This window comes from Acanthaster planci, linkage group LG03 (genome assembly GCF_054643075.1).
Source record: "Acanthaster planci isolate LZ-2023a linkage group LG03, COTS_SCS, whole genome shotgun sequence".
Classification (NCBI taxonomy): domain Eukaryota; kingdom Metazoa; phylum Echinodermata; class Asteroidea; order Valvatida; family Acanthasteridae; genus Acanthaster; species Acanthaster planci.
The window spans coordinates 4,732,157-4,757,112 of record NC_141779.1 but is presented as its reverse complement, the minus strand read 5'-3'; the positions used below and the strand labels follow the sequence as shown (position 1 = coordinate 4,757,112).

At 41.2% G+C, this 24,956-nt stretch overlaps 1 protein-coding gene across 1 annotated transcript; it reads right to left on the bottom strand.

The window, feature by feature from the left end:
* Positions 1 to 1,087: 1,087 nt before the first annotated feature.
* Positions 1,088 to 21,412, bottom strand: LOC110985800 (alpha-1B adrenergic receptor-like). Its single transcript, XM_022247153.2, has 2 exons — positions 20,360 to 21,412; positions 1,088 to 1,264 (listed from the first exon to the last, which is right to left on the bottom strand). The coding sequence occupies exons 1-2, from the start codon at positions 21,410 to 21,412 to the stop codon at positions 1,088 to 1,090; spliced, it is 1,230 nt and encodes a 409-aa protein (XP_022102845.2).
* Positions 21,413 to 24,956: the final 3,544 nt, after the last annotated feature.

Below are 24,956 nucleotides of genomic sequence, written 5' to 3'. Positions count from 1 at the left end.
AAAGAATTCGTTAAGACACTATGATTTCAAAGCAGAACTTTCGTAAAAGATTTCTGTCTCTGGCAAATTTTGCTAGGACTTTGGGTCTTACATACAAGACTTTGTCAAACCTTTTACCACCAGTAAACCTTACTAGTGTGGTCATACATGTATCTTGACTAATCTTTCACAATTGTGCCTCTAGGCACTGTCTCATTCGAAACAAAAATTCATTTGTATTTCCTATAAGTTTTGAATATTTTTCTTTGAAGATTTTTGAGGAAAGATTGAGGAACAAGCTCAAATTTGAGCATGAAAATACACGTGTATGCCCTGACTGGTCCAACAAGGCCTTCATCAATATAAACTTGACTGGTCCTTGTTAAGCCCAATCACACTCAAACATGATCTTACTACATCCTTAGGATGTAGGATCTTTAGTAGGATCTTTATACATGTGGTACAAGTGCACCTCGATCGGGAAGAAGTTTATGCTGTTCCCACCAGAGAACTGATGTGGTGCACTGTTTAAGCCAATATATACAATGCTCGGAGATGTGACAGCAGCCTGCAACAAATACACCAAGCAGCAACAATATATGGTATTCCTATCGTACCATGATCTTCTACGTCATAAGCAATGGTATTGAAGTCTTTGACATTGTGGAATGATCCAATTGCATCTTAGCGGAGTCAGAACTCACACTCAATTTTATCATGCTGAGAACGCAATGCAAACTTCACATGTGCTGGCACCGCAGTATAATCTTGAAAGAACAATTTTCCATCCACTTTTCCTAGTTTCATCCTGTCCTAACAATGATTTATTGAAATTTTGCAATGTAGCAGGGTCTTCGTGGTCGTCATCAGAGTGTGATGGGGCATTACCGGTATGTTCAAACCCTGAATGACTACTAGCTGACAATATGTTGACTCTAAACCAAACATCCATGGATGCCTGCCTGTACATGAAATGAAGTGATATGAAACATTCTTGAGACATTAAAATGGAATTAGTTCACCCAACATAATGGCATACATTGACTCAACTGACAAAGGGCTTGTTAACTGAAGAAACTTCAAAGTGTATGGAGACACTCACCAATTTTCATAGATAGATGGTGGGCAAGTCTTGATGTCCACTTGATGTCAGGTCCATGATGGATAAGTCTTGATGTCCACTTGATGTCAGGTCCATGATGGATAAGTCTTGATGTCCACTTGATGTCAGGTCCGTGGTCTGAGTGGTGAAGAACAGCTTCAACGATGACTTGTGATCTGTCATCTGTAGAGAAACGTTCCCAAGGGGTGGTTCAATGAGACATGGGTGTCATCAGGAGGAGGCAGACATTAAAAGGGAGTGGTGAACTGAGGAACCCTCAAGAAGGGGTAGTCCAGGAAGGAGGCATACATCTACATTAAAAGGGGGATAAATTTTGACCAGTTTCATTCCCTTTCCCCTTTTCTGTGTCTCACTGGAAAAGTCAGAAAGTCAGTCAGAAACAGAATGGCAAATCTTACCTTCTTATCAAGTCCAAGGACTCTCATTCCACATGAACAGGGCACCCCTTCTTACAAACATCCATGGTGTCAAATCTTCCCATCAACCTGAGGAAGAATCAGAGACACAGTCATTTGTGATTATTAATTGTTTTCATCATGGACAACTAGTACATTTTGTACGTATAAATGTAGCAAGCTTCCATGTACATGTACAGTGTAGCCTGTGTTGCACCTACCGGTACAGTACATGAATCTTTCAAGCACAGACAACTCAGCTGGCAAATCAGAGATACTGGTATGCAAAATAATGCTTAGAGTCAGATCACATTTGTTTCAAACCTTGATATAAAGCCTAGTCACCAATTTTCAACTTTCACTTCTATTACAAAGAAATCTCGTTACACGTAAGTTACTCTCAGAAAAACTCAAAACTTTGCATTACTTGAAGTACATTTAAGTGGGTCTGTCCACACTAAAAGACACATTTGTGCGACATTCAATACAAATTTCCAACTGTTAATTTTTTTGCATTATTTCTTGCTTACATAAGTGTATGTCTTCACAGTTTTTGTTTGTTGCCACAAAGGTAAAGATAAATTGAGAAGTATTTGAGAAATTACAGAAGTGTATTCTTGAAGGTATAACTTTTGTTATACATGTACATGTACTGTACATGTATCATAACCTGGGGACAGCCAATCTTCTCACTTTCATTTCAGCAAAATGAACCAACTCTTTCTAATGAATTGTTTGTTATTTTAATTAATTGGGTTATATGTACTCAAAAAGATAAGTCTTCTAAGATTTTTACATTTAGAGGGAAAAAATAGTTCTGACAAATGTTACAAAACAGTGGACAGACATATGCAATTCCTAAAATCAAATCTTAGTTTTAAGATCTGATAAAAAACACACAAATATGATGTAAACCATTATTGTGAAAACTTTCTCAGAGAGATCTATATTTTTGTTGAGATTATCTGCTCAAGGAATGGCAAAGTCTGTTTGTTTCATGCTTGTCACTCTGTGGAAAGACACCGTGACGTAGGTTATTCCTTAATTAGCTCTCCTTAAATTCCGGTTTAATATACGGTAACTTAAAGAAATAAAAAGCCATAGATTTTAACCATTTCTTAAATGTTATACCTGTAGCACCCATGTTTTAACAGATGAATTGCTTTTCTCTCTAAGAGTGGTATTTTAGATTACCTGAAAAACATGAGCTGACACAGTTATGTGCATGTCCCACCAGGACCCCTAAAATAAGCTGGACGTTTTTATCAAGATCCTGATTATTTTAACCATTGTTACCAATGAACAACCAAATCCTATTAAACTGTGTAAACTACATGTACATGTATATCTCCACAATTAAACAAATATCAATAAAATTGTTAAAGTTCATTTCTTGACTCTTAATACTGTTAAAGAAATGATTTTGGTTATGTGCAAATGTGTCTTTTAGTGTGGACGGACCCAAGTACATGTACATACATGTACAGTACATAAACACCCAAAACAACAAAGCAGCAGAGACATTTACAACAACTCAAAGTTTTACTTGGTCTGTCTGAAAGAAACTGCTGCCAAAAGGAGTAAGCGATCACAGAATACTGTCCTAGAGTCCTCGCCGCTAATGCAGAGTTTTTTCCAGTAAGGGATGCACTGTACGCTGACACTGCGATTGACTAGTCAATATTAAACCAGCCCAAAACTCCAACGAATCCTGACTTTCAAGTTAAAGCCTGATTCCCTGCTAACTACAGCTAGTCCATTTGTATCCTGCATACCAGCAGTCCAATCACTGGTTCTTTGCAGTGATCATGTGACCGCAGAAACATTTGAGCACACACATACAGTATACATTTGGCTTCTGAGCTGGTCCCATCATCAAGAGAGATTTCACGAAACTCACGCACTGCATATGTCCACAACTTGCACAACAAATCGCATAACTCACGCAATCACTTTAGGTAGCATAAACTGTGTCGAACAAAGCAAAAATGAATGATTTGATGTACTCCTCATGTTTGGCCGAGGCTCAACATTGCTAAATTTAACACAGTTTTATACATGTATACAAGATACTGTACATAGGCACATGTACCAGAACAACTTTGGTATAGAGGGTAATGAAAAACTTGTTTGGCTGTAAAAGAACTTTGAAATTTTTTGTCCAGTTCCGAGAGAGAGAAGACGAAACTTGTTCAAAGTGGTGGGCAGAGGTTATTCAAGGACTGTTTGATGACTGCTGTACATGTAATTCTGCAAAGGAATAGCTGCTGTAAAAGCCAGTATCGTCTCCGTCCAAGAAATGTAATATAATTAAAATGTTGCATAGCTACACAACATTTGGTGATATCAAAGCATGGGTCAATGTTACATGTACATGTATGCACGCCATGCTTCGTGAAATCGGCTGCAGGTCATCACATACACTGTACCGGTTTGGCGGTACAGTAGCCTTAATTCAAAATTCTCTCCTTGGGTTCACGGTAAACCTTAAACCACCCTTTGTGCATGTATGTGAAGGTGCTGGACAAGTGACTTGATTACTAGGCTCTGAATGATCAGATGAAAATCAAACAATTTAGCATTTCACGATTCTGCTTGACTGCACAAAAGTCTGCTAAATCAACCCAACATAGTACACTGACACTTGATCCACAAGTGGTTATAAAACGTCTATACTGACACTACTGCTTATAAAACTGTCTACCCACATTCATGTGGATACAATCCACTTTGATTTTGCAGAGTTCACTCTTCTACACTGCATGTCGTGTGCCTGGAAGGAGGACGTTTACAAGCAATTATGCCCTTTTGCCGGGAAGCATAATCACTACAAAAAAGCCTTTCCCGGCAAACGGACCTATGTAATGCAACGGTTTTATTTTAATGAAATATACAGATTTCATTGCAAAAGTTAAAAAAAAAATTTCCTAAGTCGTTTAATAATTTGTGCAAAGGTTGCTTTTTGTACAGCCTGTGTTGATTCTGTAGTAAATTTTATCCGTTTTTACTAAATAAAGTATGTTCCTTGCATAATTTTGCCCATAACATTTTTTTCTGCTGTGATCATGCTTCGCGGCATTAAGGGCGTAAGCACGCTTACAACCTTTTGCCAGGCACACAACGATGTACAGTGTAATAACGCAGTGACTGCTTAAGTTCCAGCCCTTCCTGTAGCATTATAAATTACGCTGACAATGCATTCATTACAGGGTACCCTACTTGACAGGTGAGCCTACCGGGGATTACATTCGAGGTGATAAATTTCATTAGTTAGGGTAATCACCACTACTGCTATCTCTCAATAAATGCACCAAAAAAACTAGGGAGACTGTCTTTAATTCTTGGTGAGGTACATGTACTGTAGAAAGGGTGGAACAGTGTAAGCATCCTGGAACTGTGTGGTACACATAAATGTACATGTACATGTACAGTGCACATGTAACTAGATGAGAAACTGAACTGGATTGGGAATACTGAAGTGTTGTCACAGTGTAGTAAGGCAAATTGATGTTCTGAGGTGTTCATTTTATCAGTCTGCGGTTTAGAGTGTTTTTAATATTTGACGTCACAGTGTAGTAAGGCAAATTGATGTTCTGAGGTGTTCATTTTATCAGTCTGTGGTTCAGAGTGTTTTTAATATTTGACTTGCACATTTGGTTCACTGTAACAGCAGAATAAGACCAAGATAGAAAGGGTAAAGAAAACTGCTCAACAATTATGGGCTTGATCTTGTAATCCTTGGATACATGGTTTGAAACCCAAACAGCTGCCAAGTTACATGTTACAGTTTTAATTGATGCAGTATCAGACTTGCCTGCCATATGAAGAAACACTCTTCATTTTCACAAAGACCATGAATAAACTCCATAATGTGACAAAGTCTCTAAACTTTACAAAGATGCCTACATGTAAGAACTCATCACGTTTGTCACATGGACAGATTTAACATTTGTAACATGGACAGACATTTTTCTGATGTTTGAATTAGAGCATGAAAACAGAATTGTGTTTTCAAAACCATTTTTGTTTAAAAAGACTATTAAACCTCAGCTAAAATGAACACTATGTAAGTTTTTCTTAGTGAGTAACATTCTTCACATGGACAGACACAACGTTTGTCACATATCATAACTTGGGGACAGACAGTCCTCTCATTTTCATTTCAGCAAAAAGAACCAACTTTTTCTACTGAATTGTTCGTTTATTTAATTTGGACTTGTAATAAATGTATACATGTATATCATAAGATAAGTCTTCTAAGATTTTTACATTTGGAGGGGAAATGGTTTTGAAAAACATTACAAAATAGTGGACAGACATTTGCAATTCCTAAAATCAAATCTTTGTTTTGTCATCTGAAAGAAAAAACAACCACAAACATGATGAAAACTATTATTGTAAAAACTTTTCCCAGGAAGATGTATGTTTTTATTCAGGTTATCTACTCAAGGAATGGCAAAATCAGCCTGTTTCATGTTTTTCACTCTGTGGACAGACACCGTGACGAATGTTTTTTCCTTAATAAGCTCTCCTTAAATTCCGGTTTAAGATAGCTTAAAGAAATGATCAGCATTGGATCGGACATATTTCTTTGGATGCTTGAGAGCGCGTGAAAATGTTTGAACCTCCATCACCCTTTGACTGTTCTGGCCTCAACTCTGCAGTCTTTTGCATGACTTTTGCCTACTTCTTTTTATCGGTAATCGGTAAGCTATATCTCTTGATTGGGAGGTCTTAAACTAAGCATGCTAAAAGCCGTAAATGACCAAAACACGTATCATACAGTGATGTCTCCTATAGTCTACACAGACTCAGACAGCAATCCCTGTCAAAATTCCCAACCTAAACGTCGTTTCACTCAGAGCCAAGATACTAAAAGCCAACCAACTCTAGTCACCATCAACTCCCCAGATGTCAAACTAGCTAAGGTTAACCCGATCAAAAAAACCAAAGCTCTGAATAGTCTTGGCGGCAATTTCGTGAAAGGTGTCTCCAAGAATAACCAAGGGGGTATTACTATCAGATGCCATACTTCAGCAAAGGCAAGAAAACTAAAAGCTATGTCTCATTTAGATCAATGGGCCATAACCACTGAATACACAAAATCAGGAACACAAAGTAAGGGAGATGTGACTGGAATACACACCGATATGGACGAAGAAGAAATTCTGGAGGCCTGCAAAAAGAATGGAGTCTTGGAAGTTCAATGCCTGATGCGTAGAAAAGACGGCCAACTAGAGAAAAGCCTCTCTCTGTCTGCCTAACATTCAACACACCCACCCTTCCTGACACTTTCCAACTAGGCTATGAAAACGTCCGGGTTAAACTTTTCATCCCACCCATAATCCGATGCTTCAATTGCCAACGACTTGGCCATGTAGCTAGTAATTGCCGAAGTTCAACTAGAACTAAGATGCGTAAGATGTGGAGGATCCCTTTCGTACGATCAATGCCAATAAAAATATCAGGTCAAGTGCTGCAGATTTGGGGAACAACACTCATCAGCTTACGTGGGGTGCAACACTACCAAACAAGAAAAGCGAATCCAAAACACCGGAGTTTCATACAACATATCATATGCTGATGCAGCAAGAGCCATCAAGACAGACATCTCCATAAGCCCCGATATAGCTACTCAACCATCAACACCTGAAATGCTACCAAGAGGAACTCCCGACAAGAGATCGATTGCAGACTCCACCAAAACGAAGATAAATAACAGTACTTCTAACCGATCCCAAACCACACAAAAAGATGCCACTACCCAAACGGAACAAACGACATGCAGACAAACGAACCCCTACATCAGTGCCTCTGCAGTGAGCTAAACATCTTAGAACTACTCACTGGAGAAATGCCAATCTGGGACATTATCAAAGGCAAAGACAAAAGAACAGCTGCAAATAAATCCCTCATAGATCACCTCCGCCCAGGACCTGAGGAATCTGGAAAGTGTACAGAAAAACACCGACGACGAAGAACTACATCGCAGTCACCAACCAGTGCAAGCAAAACAGATATGCCGAAATCGCACCAAATGAAGACAGGAACACAAGCTATCACTGCCCAACAAAGCGCAAACCAATCCTCCCAAAAGAAAACCAAACAAATTTACATGAATATTCATATTCTTATGACAGGCTTATTTATTTTGCAATGGAATGCAGTGATGCACAATCCCTAACAGCCCATCAATGTCGTACGACATGTTATGGCGCAAAGGGATTATCATTAAACTCCAAGCCATGGGCATTTGTGGATGAATTACTCGCTGGATTGATAATTTCCTGAGTGACAGGAAAATTCAAGTCAAAACCAAAACCAACAATACTCTTTCCACAGAAAGGATACAAGAACACGGTGTTCCCCAAGGCAGCGTAATTAGTCCGCTTCTTTTGACATTGCAGTTAATGATCATTCCCAAATCCTGCCTGATGCCAAAATCGCTCACTATGCAGATGACATATAGTGTAGCTATTTGGAAATCAAACCCAAGCATCACTTTCCTTGAAAAAGAAAATTCAAAAGGGTCTCAACAATATTTTGATTTGGTGCGAAAAATGGGGACTTAAGCTATCATATCCTTTTCACCCACAAAAAAGAGGGTCAGTGTCTCTCTCTCCATCCAAAACCGGTCCCAAATTCTTGGGTGAAGTTGGGTGTCACCTTTGATGGCAAATGAACATGGAAACAACTCATTGACAACATCATCTTAAAGTGCAAAAGAAAACTCAACCTTCTCCGCTGTGTCAGCGGTACCACATGGGGCGATGACTGCAAGACCTTATTTTAGTTGTACTCCGCTCTAATCAAACCCATTTTCGAGTATGGATGCGGAGCTTTTAATTCTGCCTCTGCAACTATGAAACAAAAACTAGACGGCATTCAATATTAAGCCCTTCAAATCTGGTACTGGGGCTCTTCAAGGCACTCCCCTATTCAAACTTCAACTTGAATGTGGTGATCCCCCTCTAGACCTTTGTCATCGATTCCTGAGTGAACTATACAACATCAAAATAAAAGCTCAATGAAACCACCCCAACCAACATATGGACCAAGATAATTGGCAGAAAAACTACTTTGGTGAGAAATGGAATCAAACCACCCATAAAACTCCTTTTGAAGCCGGAATTCATAAGTATCCTATTGTTACCTTCCCCTTATTCAATGCTTCCCGTATTGGCACTACTTCAAGCCCTGCATTTCTACAGAAATTATCTCCCAAACATCTCAAATCAATGACCCGAATTACAGAGGAAATATCAGTAATGAAATAATCAACATACTTTGGAACAACTTGCTCCAAATTTACACTGAGGGTTCATATGATCCAAACAATTATACTGTCAGATGCAGTCTTCACATTCCTCAACTAAACTACTCTTATCAGATTAAACGATGCTATTTCGATTTTTACAGCTGGGTTTATTTGCTATCTTCCTTGCTGTAGAATGGATAGAGTGTGTCAAACCACTTCATTCTAATCCCTTACCTCAGAATAAAATTGTCTGTGATATCCGACATGCTCTCATAAGTATCCAGCATCAAGGTAACTCCTTTGCTTTTGAATGGGTTCCCGGCCACAGCGGTATTCCCGATAACGAAAAAGCTGACAGAATAGCTAAGATAGGAACTAAAAAATCAATGGAGCAGGAGAGGGAAGCGTCGATGGTTGGCTGGACACAGTGTTGCGAATCATCACCTGAAGGTATTGCAAAGAACCTGGCGGGGCACCAGCAACACTGCATGTCTGGAGGATCATTGGTGCTTCCCCCACTTCTGCCACCATGCTTTACCGAGATCCCTTTTACAGTCTTTTTTATTGCTAGTGCCTTTTATTTTTCTGCTAGCTCTCATGCATCCTTGATATCACTGTCTGAGTTTTAGTTGCTTTTCTAACGTACAGTATTGCTATGCTTTCCTGTATTAACTAACGGCATAAAGGGCACCAGATTGCCGTATGCGTCATTTAACCTACAACAACTTCAAGAAATAAAAAGCCATAGATTTTGACCATTTCCAAAATGTTATACCTGTAGCACCCATGTTTTAACAGATGAATTGCTTTTCTCTATAAGAGTGGTATTTTAGATTACCTGGAAAAAATGAGTGGACACAGTTATGTGCATGTCCCACCAGAACCCCTTGAAGCTGGACGTTTTTATCAAGATTCTGATTATTTTAACCATTGTTACCAATGAACAACCAATTCTATTAAACTGTGTAAACTACCACTGTATCTCCGCACTTATACATCTACATGTATCAGTAAAATTGTTAAAGTTCATTTCCTGACTCTCAACACTGTTAAAGAAAGAGATGGTTTTGGTTATTTGCAAATGTATCAGTTAGTGTGGACAGACCCAGTTGTAGTTTGATAAATTCCAATACTAGTTTTCCACAGGATACGGTTCTGCCTCCATTCCTGTTTCCAATGTGTAGGTCAGATTGTGGGTTTTCTGAAATGCCATGTCGGATAAACAAATTTGCCAATGACATTGCATTGATTAATAATCAGAATGAAAATCAATAAAGATCAACTGAAGTAAACCTCTGAAAAGTCAGATTCGTTTAAATAGGACTTCCATTTACCTCAGAAAAAAATCGCTTTTACCATGATTTTGCATATTTTTGTATATGTTGTTCTTAATACAATTCCTGCATGTTTTACGTCCTTTAAGACAGATAGACGAAAAAAGATATTTTCATAGATTTATTCATTACAGTCACCAAAGAAATTTTGGGCATTTGTTATTTGGCATTTTCTCTGTCTCTTTACTCTACTCCCATTGCCATATGGCACAAAGGAAACCTGACACGAAACAGAAGCCTGGGTTTGAACACCATGTCTGCATACAAAATTACAAATAGCCATCATATGCCACATGATGGCACTAATATCATTTTGCCAATATGTCAACCAAAAGAGAACTTGTTACGTACACGTACAAAGAAGAAAGTTTAACGATGCAGAAGGCATCCAGCAGTGAAGAAAAAGATATCGCTACCCATTCTCTGATATCCTGAAAGACAAGGAAACCTCAAAAATGATTCAAAAAGTGTGGCCTTATTGTGCGATTTTTGTCTGATACTTACCCGTGTTCCATTGAGACAGGGAACAAGAGTGAAGATTTCCTCTTGATGTCAGGTTGACAGCTTGGACAGTGTGACAAGGCAGAAGGCTCACTGGTGATCAGCCATCTGGGAAGTTTACATTTTTAAAAGTCCTAAACAAGAAAGAAAAGGGACCTCAGTTACAGCATTTCAACAGTAATAGCGTGTAGGTTAAACCTCCCTCAAGTACCCCCTGACAAATGAATAGACTTTGTGGAAGGATTTCTCAGTCCAAATCACGGGGGGCTATTACATACACGCCCATGTGAACATGAGGATGAGGTCCATTGACATGTTGATAATATCCAATATGATTAAGGACAACTAACTGGTTGACACAGTTTTCGGGCTCCGTTTTGGTTCAGCCTGCTCAAGAAAGAGTCGTTGAAAGCAACTTTGGGTCACTGCCAAGAAAACAGCGTGGGAAGTGCATGCGTGCGGGCTGTGACATTATCAGTCTCAGTTCTACATGTACATGTAGGCGTCAGGGATTATTTGAGCCGTTGTAGTAGAGCCTCGTCCCACACGTTTTGGGACTTGCTATACTAACCAGCACGCTGGCCATAAAGTGGACACATTCTGCACCATCTGACATCAAACACTGCATGGGGTCCCGTATACATGACATGTATATATTTATGTATACATGTACACATGTACGTACATACATGTATGTGTACATATATATGAAAAATTATTCAAGACAAAATTGCTGTATTTAGAGGGTATTTAAATTGTTCTGTGAAGCTAATTTAAATGCAACTCCGTATATACTCGAATTAAAATAAAATATTCTTGACTCTCAACTTCAAGCTGTGCTGTCTCTTATTTATTATCCGAACTGTTGTTAGCATTACGACCATCATTATTTCACTGGAGTACTAAGAATTTTTTGTGCTTATATCATAGCAACGTACCTGTATACCAGGAGCCAAACCCAAGAAAAAATGACAACACTGTTTTGAAAAGTTAAATACGACTCACGTGCATGTAGCAATATAAAGTGGACAAAGATACTTTCAACTTTCAATAGAATGTTGAAAAAAGAGAAAAGCAATATTACTACAAAAATTACATGACGTGCAAATATAATGTGGAAGAAAATAAGAGAAATAAATGATGAAAAAGGACATCATTTCAAAAAATAATCTCCGAAGCCCCTCCCCCCAACAAAAGAACAGTGCCTGGGCGCGCACGTACATGTACATGTAGCTGTGTGCCAGGAACACTGATGGCAAGTGCAAAGAATAAAGTACATGTACACTGTACATGGGAGGGTGCTTTATCATAATGAATTCCTCAACATTTTCCCTTCCACCAGAACACTTATTATCACTTTGAAAATGTAGTTAATGACTCCGTGCTGAGGGGGCGACTTCATTACGAAGCGAGTTTGTAAATAAAGGGGCAAGTCGGCAAAAAGGCCACTCGGCAAGGGGGTGAGTTGTCAGGGGGGGGCGAGATGATAAGGGGTGAGTTGGCAAAGGGGCAAGTCAGGAAGGGGCAAATCAGCCAGGGGGCGAGATGATAAGCTCCAACGATTATAGGTAATTGTTGATACTGATATATCGGCGACCCGATATCCATAATACTAATATATCAAATTTTTTCGGAGAATGTTTTCAAGCTCAAAGCCAATGGCGTAATCTAATCCCAAACACCTTTTGCAGTTAGGCGGCTTAGGCCCCTACCAATTGATCCTAACCATGCAGCACGTGATTAGTCTGCTGGAATTCGCGAGCTTGTTTAATTAATCTTCCCCAAATGAAAGAGCACCTGACAACACCAACAACCTGCAGTCAGAACAATTCATTCGAATGCAACTTTTAGGCATGCATACTCTGGCCAGTCTGCAATCTGAGCGGCTGGCTTGCCCAAACCGGTCGTACCCTGGTTTAGTTAATCATTCCTCCTTCAACCAATCACCATTGATGAACTTGCTGCGCCACAATACGACATGAATATACATCACCCCAACTGTGTGTGTAGAAGGAAAAAGAAGCAAACATTCCCCCCTTTTCCTTCCCACAATGCCTCCTACCACTGTGCAAAATCAACCATGCAGTATCAGCAATTAGGCTTATGGGGTTTGAATTACATGTAGTTCAGTGCACCCCGAAGTGGTTAGGGTTGCACACCACCAAATACGTGCCCATAGAAAACAGTGCAAAATCGGACTGAAATAGCGCCGCCTGTTGACTCTCGTGAAGAGGTTGGCCTCCGTTTTTTCACTGGAAATTCAAGATCATGGCCAGAAGATCACTTTTCATTTCAATTTTATGGGGTTAGCCACAAAACATTTTTTATTAGCCTTGCCCCGAAGATACCCCCAAAATACGGTCAAAGTAAGCGCTCATTTCTGAATGTACATGTAGCTGCCCCGCCTCTATCCAAAATAGGCCCGCAATTTGGGGCTTTTTGTGAAAGAAACAAAAGAAACTGGAAATTACACGCACATGTATCAGTCCCAAATTAGGGCGTTATAGAAATGTTTCTATGATCCCTCTTGATTATGGCCTGTCTTATTCTAAAAATCCCATGGGATCACAAAATATTAATGAGCTCGCACATAGCAATACGATTTGGTGGAATGCACCCTTTAATATCACCTTGAGGGTCGGTTTTGCAGTACAAATGGCTCAAAACGAAGAAAATCTATCCAAAATAGAGAAACCAATTCCAAAAATTGAATATACTTTCTTGTTTTTCTGAAGGATAATATAGTTTGTCCTTTGCCACAGAATGCAGAAGGGAGTTTTTTCACGCGAAAAAATTGTCTCTGAGCAGCGCCGCTGTTCACTGCCATCTTGCCTTCTCACGGCATTTACTGTAAAGGTGACCCCCTGTAGCGTAATGGTATGGTCCGTCTGACCGAGAGGCAACATGGCTACTCTTTCGTGGCTGTGCGGAGGATGTTATTTTTGTGATATAAAAGGGCTTTTTCCCCTAAATGTCGCCCTCTGTTGTTAGCCAAATTGTATTTTAGGCATTATATGCTATCAAATTGTGTTTCTGTTAACTTAGAAAGTGATTTGGGTGTGTGGATGGTGTGTTGACGTTACTATCATGTGTTGATGCGTGTTGACGTTGTGTTGACGTTAATTAGTACGACCGCGATCAACAAATCTTGTGCCACGACCACTTATAAACTATAGGCCACTCGTGCGTGTTTCTGGGAGGACCATGTTAGCCCACGGTATTCGGCCTGCATATTTGAATGGAGCGGGTAGTGAAATGTTAGTGTCGTGCGTACGAGAGCGAAAACGGTTGACTTTTGACAGATTTTGAAGTGGGAAATATCATCAAAGCCTGCAAAATTTTCCTTTGGCATTTAAGAAAGCCCTAGGCCCTAGGTGGTGAAAAAGGTATTTTTGGTGAGTCTTTGGAATTTTTGAAAACTGTTTTCACCTTACTATATGTAATGTCGTGGAGCGTTAGTATGACCGATCCCGTCCAAATCGAAAAAGAGGAATACTAACGTTCCACTTAGTAGAGCTAGGGCTAAGCATGCTAAGTGACTGTTCCCTGCCCAATTTCCGGACACCGCAAAAGCGTGCGGTGGCAGTTGAGCTGAGGATACAAACATTTCGATAGGCCTAAATGAAACATGTAGGCCTACCTGAGAATTTCCTAGACCACCATTCTTTTTTTCATCAACTATAGTCAGTCTACGTACCTGTTTTGCCGGGACATTTCCAATTTGTTGTCTAAAATCTCATTCAACCACGCTCCAACTTGAAATTCGCTACGGTCAAAAAATCCGCCACCGTGGGCGCGTGCGTGCAAACTTGTCGCGCACCGCGCATGCGAAGTACCTGATTGTAATTTCCCAATCAAGAAAAATTTCCCTTTCGCGAACCGGACAGGGTCAAATACTTGCGCGGTCATGTGGTGAGTTAGGCCGTGTCCGAATTGGGCCTTCTGAGCTACGGCTAGGTCTATTGTCTGCGCGTCTTCGCGTACTTCCAGTGAAGTACATGTATAGACCTAGACCTAGCTCTAGACAACAGATTCGGACGCAGCCTTAGTACGAAAAGGGCGGTCAATTTCATTTACAAACACGCCCTCGTTTGTTCCTCTCGGAGCGGATAAACCACAAAAGCCTTTAATCAGTCCAATAACAGAGCATTAACTTTTGGGGAGAAAATGTAAATTGTGATTTGTCGACAATTTTTTTAAAGATATCTTGTGACTATGTAATGACCTGCAACGTCGTACGGTATACACTGCAGCTGCATGTCAAATTAAAACTAAAGGGCGGCAAACAATAATTACGATAAGTGGCACTCTTGTTATCTTTCAAAGGTAATCTAGATTATTTTAATTGATTTAAACTCGATGACACACTTTTCGATGTTTATAGAAACAGAATGCAGCGTAAGTGTACATATAAACGCAGAGAAGTTTCTGTTTCTGAAGCTTTGTTCTAGCTCGTCAAACAAACTATGCATAAACTAATTCGCCTGTCCTTTCCAGTCAGATCAGATATAAGATATCAGACATAAGATTTGTTTAGTTATCACTCTAAACAAAACTAACCGTTTCGTGTTCCTCATTTAATGGACAAGGATAGGGTCTGTATCAAGTTACGTGGTTATGAAAACGGGAACAGAACACTGAGGTGGTTTGGTCGCCTTCAGACTGGGAAATCGGGCAATTTTGTATTGATCAAACCTCTAAACACACGAAATAATACATTAGTTTAAAGATCTTTGTAATTGAAATAGTGTAACAATCCCCGAGTTTTTGCAGTTCAAAGCTAAAAAAACCCACTGAAACCGTAAGGGCCTTACTTTGTGATGAGATGTCTAAGAACCATGCAATGATACGCGTATTATGTTTTATACGCTTCACTAAAGTAGCAATTGAGGTACTTGTGTGTTACACGAAATGACAGGAACTGAAAAAAATCACAGTTCAAATTTGCTAAAAAAAAGTTTCAAAATTCAAGCAGCACGTCGTTTACAGCCACTGACTTTAAAGCAGACTTCCCGAATAGGGCTCGATTATTAACCCCTATGTTTGCACTGTCGTCTGCAAACACAGCAAAACTTGGCAACCGCACGGGCGCCAGCTCAAATATCCAGCGGATCAATCTGCAATTACCCGTACAACAAACACATTGCCAAGATGTGCCGGACATCACAATTTTGACATTATTTTGTCTGCCGTTCAACGTTACGTTCAAAGAAATAATATGCAATTTTGAAAGATGTCACAGCTACTGTGTCCTTGACATTTTTTTTCTTCAGGAGCCTCGTCAGATAGGAAAAGATAATTGCCAAATAATGAGTTAGTCCAATGCTGTCAGTTGATCCTAGCCTAATATTAAGTCTAATAGGTGGTCGCTGCTATCAGTGAATTTAAACAGTTCGAGAAAAGACTAGCACAGGGTTCATTTACCAGAGCTGTAGACCTTATTCACACGGAAGCCCTCTTTGATCTTATTTCCCGAATATTTTTATAAATTGCAAACTGTCGATTAGGATTGCACCAGGCTGTTTATAACTACATGTATAGTGCGTTTAAGCTTCCCTTTCAATATTTTTCTACATCTGGCTAATGTTTCTCTGTTTCAACGATAAATTAACTCAGTAACGAGGTAACATATGGTCATTTAAGCTTCCGTAATCATGCCCCAGACTGTTCCTCGTTCAAATGTTTGAAAATTAAATTCTCATGCGAACTAATTCCAAGATGAAAGCAGGTAATCGTGGGGCGCACTAGTCTACACCATGGGGACGAGGCTGATGACGACCGACCGTTCGCTGCACCGCAGGTTGTAAATAGCACCTACTTGTCTTGTTTTGCACAGTGCAACCAGGATGTAAAGAAAACTGGGAAACGACTTCCTCAAAATAACACTTATGAGTAATCTCAGTACGAGAAATGTGTCAACCTCCTACACGTATTGCCAAGATCCTGTTCCGCGCATGCGGTGCACTGACAGTGAATAACACACAGGCCCACCAACGCTGGTTCGGAAGTGAAATCAGGAGTAGGCCTATGACCCGGTTGATATACACGGATTTGAGAGACCGACAAATTTGACGATTTAGAGGTTCATAGTTGCATATATATACGGATCCGGTACTCCCGAAGGGTGTCCCGTGATTGCATGCATGCCTCAGCTCAGTTAAACTTGGGGCTGTGTATACGCCAGGATGTATAGTGCATGTACTATTTATTTTGATTTCATTCAGACACTTAGGGCCTACTAATGTTGTAATACAAATTTGTAGAGTGATTTCACAATTGATATTTTCAGCGTAGGATTTGACAGCACCCCAATTTTTCAGGTGCATTAAGGTTCCGCGTATAAAGGGGTCATCATGGAAGAATTTACGAGTTTTCCGGAGAAAAATGGCAAGCATGCAAACAAAATAGGTGTGAAAAATTTGTGAAGTAATGAATGAGTAACGGTTGTCATCCTAGAATAAGCGTGGCAAATTTGTCAGGAAATTAATTCAAAAGCATCCCATCGCAACGTATTTAACTAGGAGAAAAGAAAATGGCGCCTGATTATGCCTTTTGTGCTACCCGTACGACATCTACTGAGAATGCCTACGTCATTGAAGAAACTGGCTGAATTGCGCAGCAGAAGACGAATTTTTCTGAATGACCTGACTCAGCGTTGACAGCGCACTCCTTGTCGAGAATGTGTGCCCATGGTTAAATGACACACATGACGTTTAACTGTTTAAATTACTGTATCATAAATGACGATGCTAACCATTGCAAGTGTAATGAATCAATCTCGCTGGACAAATGTGAAAATTCAAATATAATGTATCAAAGGAAAAGGTTTCAAACTAGCCAGGGAACCTATATTTTGAAAATTTAATTTCCACATAAGAGTACTCCCAGAATTGACAACCGGGGGCTAAAATTTGGCTATACGCATGCGTACATGTGAATTGACAACCATTCACATGCAACATTACCTACAATTTGAAAAAGTCCTTTTGTGGTGCGCATATTGTTTTTCGATGGCACAATGAAAGCATACGGCTTGTGTATGGGTGGTGTTCACCAAAATTGTAACCTTGGGGAAGGGGTTTGCCCCTGTGCCCTTCTCGTAATTATTTCACTATGGCAAAGACGTTGAAGTATACGTTTCCGGGTGAATTGTGCAAGTCAACATAGCGACCAAATGTCTCAGCGGTGAGTTGTCATTTGCGACACTATGACGTCCCTTTCAGAAGGGGACATACAAGATTTTTCACCGGCGAATTATGGAGCGAATAAGTACTAAAAGAGGAGCAGGAGAGTAGGATTTTTTTTAAATAATTATTATTATAGAGAGGCGATTTTTGGTTTATCAATTTTTCTTCTCGTCAAAGAGCATGCTAAAAGCCTATAAAAATAATGTAGCCCCACCCCTCAGAAAAGCCATAAAAGGTTTACACACTTTCATTCCATTTTTGCCCCCACTCCGAAAAAATTGCCGTCTTCAGAACAAATTTGATTTTGGATCCACCCGTGGCAGTATTACATAACTGAACATGTCAGGTGAAAAACAGTTATAGCCACAAAACCCCTACCGTGAATGTACGTTTTGGTCGTACATAGCTATGCATGTACATTTTCTTTGAATAATAACTCATATCAGTAGCCGTGTGCACGCAAACACGTTGCTGGTTTCAAGTACACGCTACAGCCTCCTCAATATCGTAAGTGATTTCGTTCTTTATTTTCTTCTTCAAATTTCGGTTTCAGGGAAAGCCCCGAGAGGCTACTTGTGGTCGCTTTCACATTACTGGGAAGTGATTAACGCGCAGGATGAAGAGCGCATAAACTCTCAAGGTATCCATGACAACCGACGGTATGACAGGATGTGGTGTTTATTGAACTCTGCACGTTCCTTGACGGTGAGCGTGTGTGTGGGGGGGGGTCGTGGCGCGCGATCGAGGTGCTTATTATTGTTACAGTTTGCAATCTGGCATCGCATGTCGCACTACAAAATCCCGTCTGTTTTTAAATTGGTTTCGACTTCGTCTCAGTCTCATTAGTATGCGTCTCAGAAAACGATACCCACTTTTAGACTGACGGCATTCATAAAATCGAAACAGAATCATTTCAGTATTTGGGCAGATTATAATGCACTTCGACGTTTGGGTGGAATTGTATGTCTTATAATAATGGAGCTAACGACTCCAACGTCACGGGACAAAAATCAGGCGCAGCCGAAAGTGGAGAAGAAGCCGAGTATTAACCCCCCCCCCCCCACGGGGGTCTCCATATTAACCCCTGGCCTTGGCCTCGCCGCTGGTACAAGTTGAACTTGATCGTGCGTAAACATTAAGTCTTAAAGCAACCCACGAAATAAGCGTTCGTGTTTCAAGGAATCCAAGTGACATGTCACAATGTGTAGCGTGAACAGATGCAAAATCGACCTGTTTGTAATGCAATGTAACAAACTCTGCTCCTGACTTCGTAATCTGAAACATACAAATTGGCCCAGGTTCCGGTTGTATACATGTACATGTACATGTATGGTTACCCGATGCTGACGCGCTGGAGCATTTTCGATGCAGAAACAAATGTTTGGCTTCCAAATGAACTTCACTCTTCCAAAAATAAGTCTGGATACATTATTCACGCTGTTTCGATACAAGAATCAAGCTAGGGACAGGAACCCCATACTTTTAACCGTCAATCTTTTTTTATCAGAACTTATGAGTTTGATAACAATAATTTATTCATTTATAAAACGCAAGTTTCACATGTTCAAATGCGCTGTATACAATGAGGACTTTAAACGTGTGCGAGCGAATGGCATGGTAACAACGTTTGATAATTTATAGAGTTGACGTACTTAAAAAGGAGGTAAAATACAAGCTGTTATATCAGCATCATGCTTCTTAGGCTGAATAAGTTATTTCAATAAACCTAGAAGTGATCAAGGTGTCCTTGTTAGAATTAGGTTCTCTTCTTCATTATTTGACTGCCTGCAGTATGGAACCACACGAAGAAGTGAAAAAAAAACCCAGTAAATCTATATAACAACACGATCGAAGCACAACAAAGTACTCGAAATGTTTGCATCACCATACTGAAAGGCCGGCCCCACAAATCCCGCACGGCTTACACAGTAGTTTCCTCACAAACTAGAAATGTATCAAAAATTCTTCTGGCCAACAACTAAGCACTGAAGAAAAGTATCCGCGTGGCTCATTATTAATTAAGTATGACAGACTGTTAAAATTGAATAGAGTCATACAAAGCGATTCGTGATGGGATTAGACACTGTTTGACCCCGACATTCGTGCTATTGCAATTTACCAGCTAAACCTAATTAAGTATGATAAAAAATTATTCATAAGTTATTTTTATTAAAATAATAATAAACGTATCAATTTTCAGAGACAGTGTCACACGTACTGTCTACACTACATTTGTTTTCATATCGACAAAAAGAGACGCAGTCAAATCGTCGAACGGCCTCCTGCACCCTGTTTGAACCGGTCCGATCTACAGGGCAGCATCACATAAACCTGAATATTGCTCTACAAATAACCAAGCTCAATCCGATCTGAGGGGCCTCAATGTTCTCTTCAGGGCGTGGCTCATTTTTCACCTCAAAACAGCACGAGCATGACGCCAGTATCATAGCTCCCCTTAACGATTCAAGTTGGCGCTATCAGTGCACTTAATCGCAGCAGCGGTCTGTATCTCCTTCTGAAAGATCCACTGGCTAACGGCTATTGCTTCAAGTTACAAGGTTTTGTTCGTTAGAAGAGCGAACTCGAAAGCAGCAGCCAAGTAGTCTATTGGCTGTTTTCCTGAAGGCGTCGTTCCTTGTATAGTAGATGATGACATTCCAGAGACTGTTTAGGAGCAGCAGGATTTGAGCCACAAATGCTACAGCATCGGGGACCTTTTCGTTGCTGAAGTTTTCCCACGATATGGTCACGTAGTACGGTGTCCAGGAGACGGCCGCCACCACGGCCATGATGAAGAAGGTCCGCGCCGCCTTGGTCTCCGGGCTCACGCGGTCCGAGTTGGCCCGTGCGCGCCCCTCGCGTCGTGGTGCTGGCGGAGAGGGTTGGGCTGGCTGTTCCGCATCACTCTCCGAGCGTTCACTCAGCCCGGATGTCGTGTTTATATCCCCCAGGGTTATGTTACTGACTTTGGAGGCATGGTGAGTGGCCAACAGGAAAAGCCTGAGGTGAAGAATGACAGTGATCAACATCGGCAAGGCAATGAAAAGAGTCATACCTAGTTGGCCCGTCAAATCATGGCCCACGTCAGCATCGATGAAACACACGCTGAAGTTATTGTAATAGAAAGCCGACCGGTCTGGCTTCAGCACATACAGTAAGGTCCACAACATTAACAGAACGATGAAGAAGACCTCTGCAATGGCCGCCCTAGCCAGGGTGACGATGAGTGGGTATCTAAGGGGCCATATGACCGCGATGTATCGCTCGATGTTGATGGCAAGCACAGACAAACCAGCATTGAAGTACAGCGCGTGGCACATGGCAACCACGGTGCAGTAGGTGTCCCCGTACGGCCAGCTCTGCAGGGCCGTCGACCCCACGACAGGAATGCCGACGAGCACACCGACCAACAGATCGCTGATGGTAAGCGATATCAGGAACAGTTTGGTGACGGGGCTGACTCCGTCGTGCGTATAGCGCAGGACGATCAAGCACATGGAGTTGCCGAGGAGAATAAAGACGGTGATCACGCCTATTACACAAGCCTTGAAGACGGACAACGCGGTGACATTGTCCGAGCTTTCGGTGGTCATCCCCCAGTTTGGGGCGGTTTGGGTATCAACTCCTTCCTCCATCCTCTTTGGACCCCGCGGTAAGATTAACTCAAAACACCGCTGTTACTTTCCCTTTAGCTTAAATACCCAAGCCTAGGTCGATCGAATAACACACTTCCGCGGTACTCTAATAGCTTCACGGAGAACACGCTGGTGTAATCACAAACTAAATTGGAATCGGCTGTCATGTTAATATTAACAGACATTTAACGTCAGTGGTTGAATTCTTCGAATGGCAACTGCGACATTCTCCTAGCTTGCCACGAAAACAAGAGTTCAAGAAACTCCCATCCAGTGCCCTAACCAGGAAGTACTGTTGACACTTCCATACTGCGAGGGTATACCGCAGAAAAACCACAACCTGCCATGTGGGATAGCGAACGCAGTTTCAACACGGGGTGTGCGCGTTTTAGCTGATTCACTGAGCAGGGTTGCGCATGTCAATGTACTGACCGACTACTTGTCAGAGCATATCCATGTCACCATGGCACAGGCGAGGAAGGTCGGTGAAATGCCACGTTGCTAACTTTCCACTTCGATAAATCTAGTGAGCGTTGACACGGCCCCGGGAATCCACGAGAACTTTCACTGTCCACTAGTCTTACTTCTCTTGCGTCACGAAGTCGCTGCCTTTACCGTCGACTTCAACGCATCGCGATAATTCTGAAATCCTGAACACCAATGCACGCCTATTTGCTAGAACCTTCACATTGTACTTGCGGGAATTGGAATTCCGTCTACGCCACTCACTGTTTCACGTAAAGCCACTTAACCAAGTTGTCAATCAATTATGATCAACCCCGTCACTATCGAGTCAGACACTGCACAAGTAATCGGGATTCTGTTTGTTTTATTTCTAAACGTAGTGGCTATGATAATAAGCCACTGGTAAAGGGAGGTACGAAGCCGAGGCTCGTTTTGACCATGCTCCTCCCATGAATAAGTCACATTGACTTGTCAAATTCAGTAATAAAGAAAAAACATAAGATTGAAAAATCAATGAGATTAAAAATTAATGCCCATTGTCACAATAGGAGTTGCGCTGAATGCTCTAGCGAAACATTTCAAGTAATTTGTACGCGTACACTGACATGTTTTTTTTCAAATGGCAATCCAAATTACCTACAGTTCTTCGAATGGTGCCTGTGTAGATAGAAGACATCCGTATAACATAACGTGTCGTGAGTCCTTTCATCATTAGAAACAACAGCGCTTTTGCAGACTGACAGACATATCTGGTGGGGAAAAATCGATAATATTTTCGCAATATTGTCATGTTGATCACCGTCCGATTGGCAGTGAAATATTTCGCGGGATCAGAACACATCACTGCTACAGTAGGTGGCCGGTCAGAGACTTAGAATTATTTTGCCAGTGTCGATCGAATGTAGTTAGACCTGCCGTTTCCTGCCATGGTCTGATTAATTTTTAACGTGGATAAATTTCGCGTGCTGTTGCCGCTGAAAAATCCACCCATCGACTCTGTAATGGATCCGACTGACGACAGATCATGATTGGCTTCTTTAGACCTACAGCAAACCTGATATGGACCTACAAAGCAGGCTTCATAAATATTATTTTCAGCATACAGTTGGAACTTAGTCAAGGGGTGCGACACGGTCAGGTACAGTTTGAGGGAAGTGATCAATCAATTTAAGTGTACTCTAGTAATGGGGGAGTACTGGTACCCTTAAAGTCCAGTGTATTGCTGCTCAATGATTGATGGTGGTGGTTATTTACTTAGGCGAAGCGCGCATCCCGTCTGCACCCCGAGGCTTTCATAGGACGCCCCCTGGGAGTTGAGCGAAAACCTACTTGAAAAGACTATACTGTACGTGGCAGGTACTTCGTGGCAACCCTTGCAGACAAAATCCAACACTCCATTGGAGGGGGCCATTGCCAATGCCCAGTGACAACGTGCGGGATTAATTGTTTCGCAAACTGGGGGGCCATTTACACAGACGAATGGTTGGCAAAGAACGGTATGCCATGCGATATTTGAAAATTAGATACATGCAAATTATTGAGTGTCCACAATAACAACAGCGCCCTCAAAAAGAAAGTAATTTTGACGAAAAGGCACCCAACCTACAATGCAGGCCGTCCGTTACTCGACGTCATGCATGTATGACAAGGCCGTTGAATGGCCAGAACGCACTGTTTCAACTTTTAAAAATCGCCGAGGTTTCTAAACATGCCGTTTTAATCGTCCTCTCGAGATTTTTTCTCCGTCATAGGCAACAACTGTGCTCCAGGTGTGTTATCGTGCGGAATTCCTTTACCGCAGTTTTCGGTCAGCGGCCCTTAAAGGGCGTTTTAGGGATTTTTTGTCTAGATCCATGACATGTTTTTTTCCTCAACTCATTGTAATGGTTAGAATAAGAACTTGAGTCACCCTCGATGTGCGCATGTGTCAGTGGGGGGAGCAAACGTGCATTGACTGAGACTGTCAAATACCCCACGATGCTTTTTCGTGCCTATATTTTCTTAACCAAACAATTTGGTGGTAAGTCCTCACCTGCAAGGGCGGTTTCGTCTTCCAAGCGGCCATAGCTTGCCCTAAAAGGAGTCAAAATGTTGCTTGTTTTTCAATAACGAGGGAGAGAGGCAATCATTGGTCTATTTCACTTCCCCGCTCTCAAAAGCATGTAAAATGTCACAGAATGTGGCCTCGCCCATCAGACAGGCAGTGAAAGGTTACATGACAAGATCCACTGGCCCTTTGTAATCTGTGACGTGCGCGCGCGCGGTGTTACTCGTTTCATGAAATTGAACGGCACGTTTTTCAAACTTCAATTTTGTCCCATCGAGTCGCTTGCAGTGACTCAGTGACAGAAGGTAAGCAGCAGGATCACACAGGCGAGACCGTTCGAATCACATTCAGTGACTTAGTGACAGATGATCACCGGTAGGATAACGCGGGACGTGTTGGCCGTTAAGTGGACGCGCGAGCGCAATGCTGAGTGGTGCACACGGTGTTACGTGGACAATCTCTGTTGAAATACCCGGCCCTGTTGGGATGAAGAATAGGCCTCAATAACACGCGCCAGATGACTATCATGGCTTACTCATAAGGAGTTAGACTTGAACTAAATCCTTTAACCTCAGCAACTTAAATCCACAAAACTTTGATGTTACCTTTAGTCACCAAAGTTACCGTTGGAAACATCCAAATATTTCGATCACTTTGCAGTTGAGTTAGACATTACTTAATGCAGTTGACTGCAGTTGATGTAAACGCACTTTAATTAATAATTAAACAGCTTTTTTAAAAAGCTCCAATTCAGAAACAAATCTGTAATCGTTGTATGATTGAAGGATGCAAATACGCTGTGTATTGTGTAGTAAAGTATCCTTGGTTCCGAAACTGGCAGCTCTGGGTAAGAGTCTTCAATCAACGTTTCATAAAATGATAAACATCTTTTGTTTGTTTTTCATACCGTGACGGTAACAAGTTCATTGTCACCATCAGCCACGTTGCCTTTCCGCAGTGACGGGGATTCATCACGAAGGTTTACCGCGATAATAACGGCCAAGCCGTTTCCTAAGCTATCTTGAGTCCATT

What these genes read in the sequence shown, in the direction of transcription:
- LOC110985800 (XM_022247153.2), bottom strand. Translation starts at nt 21,412, where the DNA reads ATGGAGGAAGGAGTTGATACCCAAACCGCCCCAAACTGGGGGATGACC. An exon ending in TACTTGGCTGCTGCTTTCGA is followed by an intron (nt 1,265 to 20,359) that starts GTTCGCTCTTCT and finishes GTTTCTCTACAG; the next exon opens with ATGACAGATCACAAGTCATC.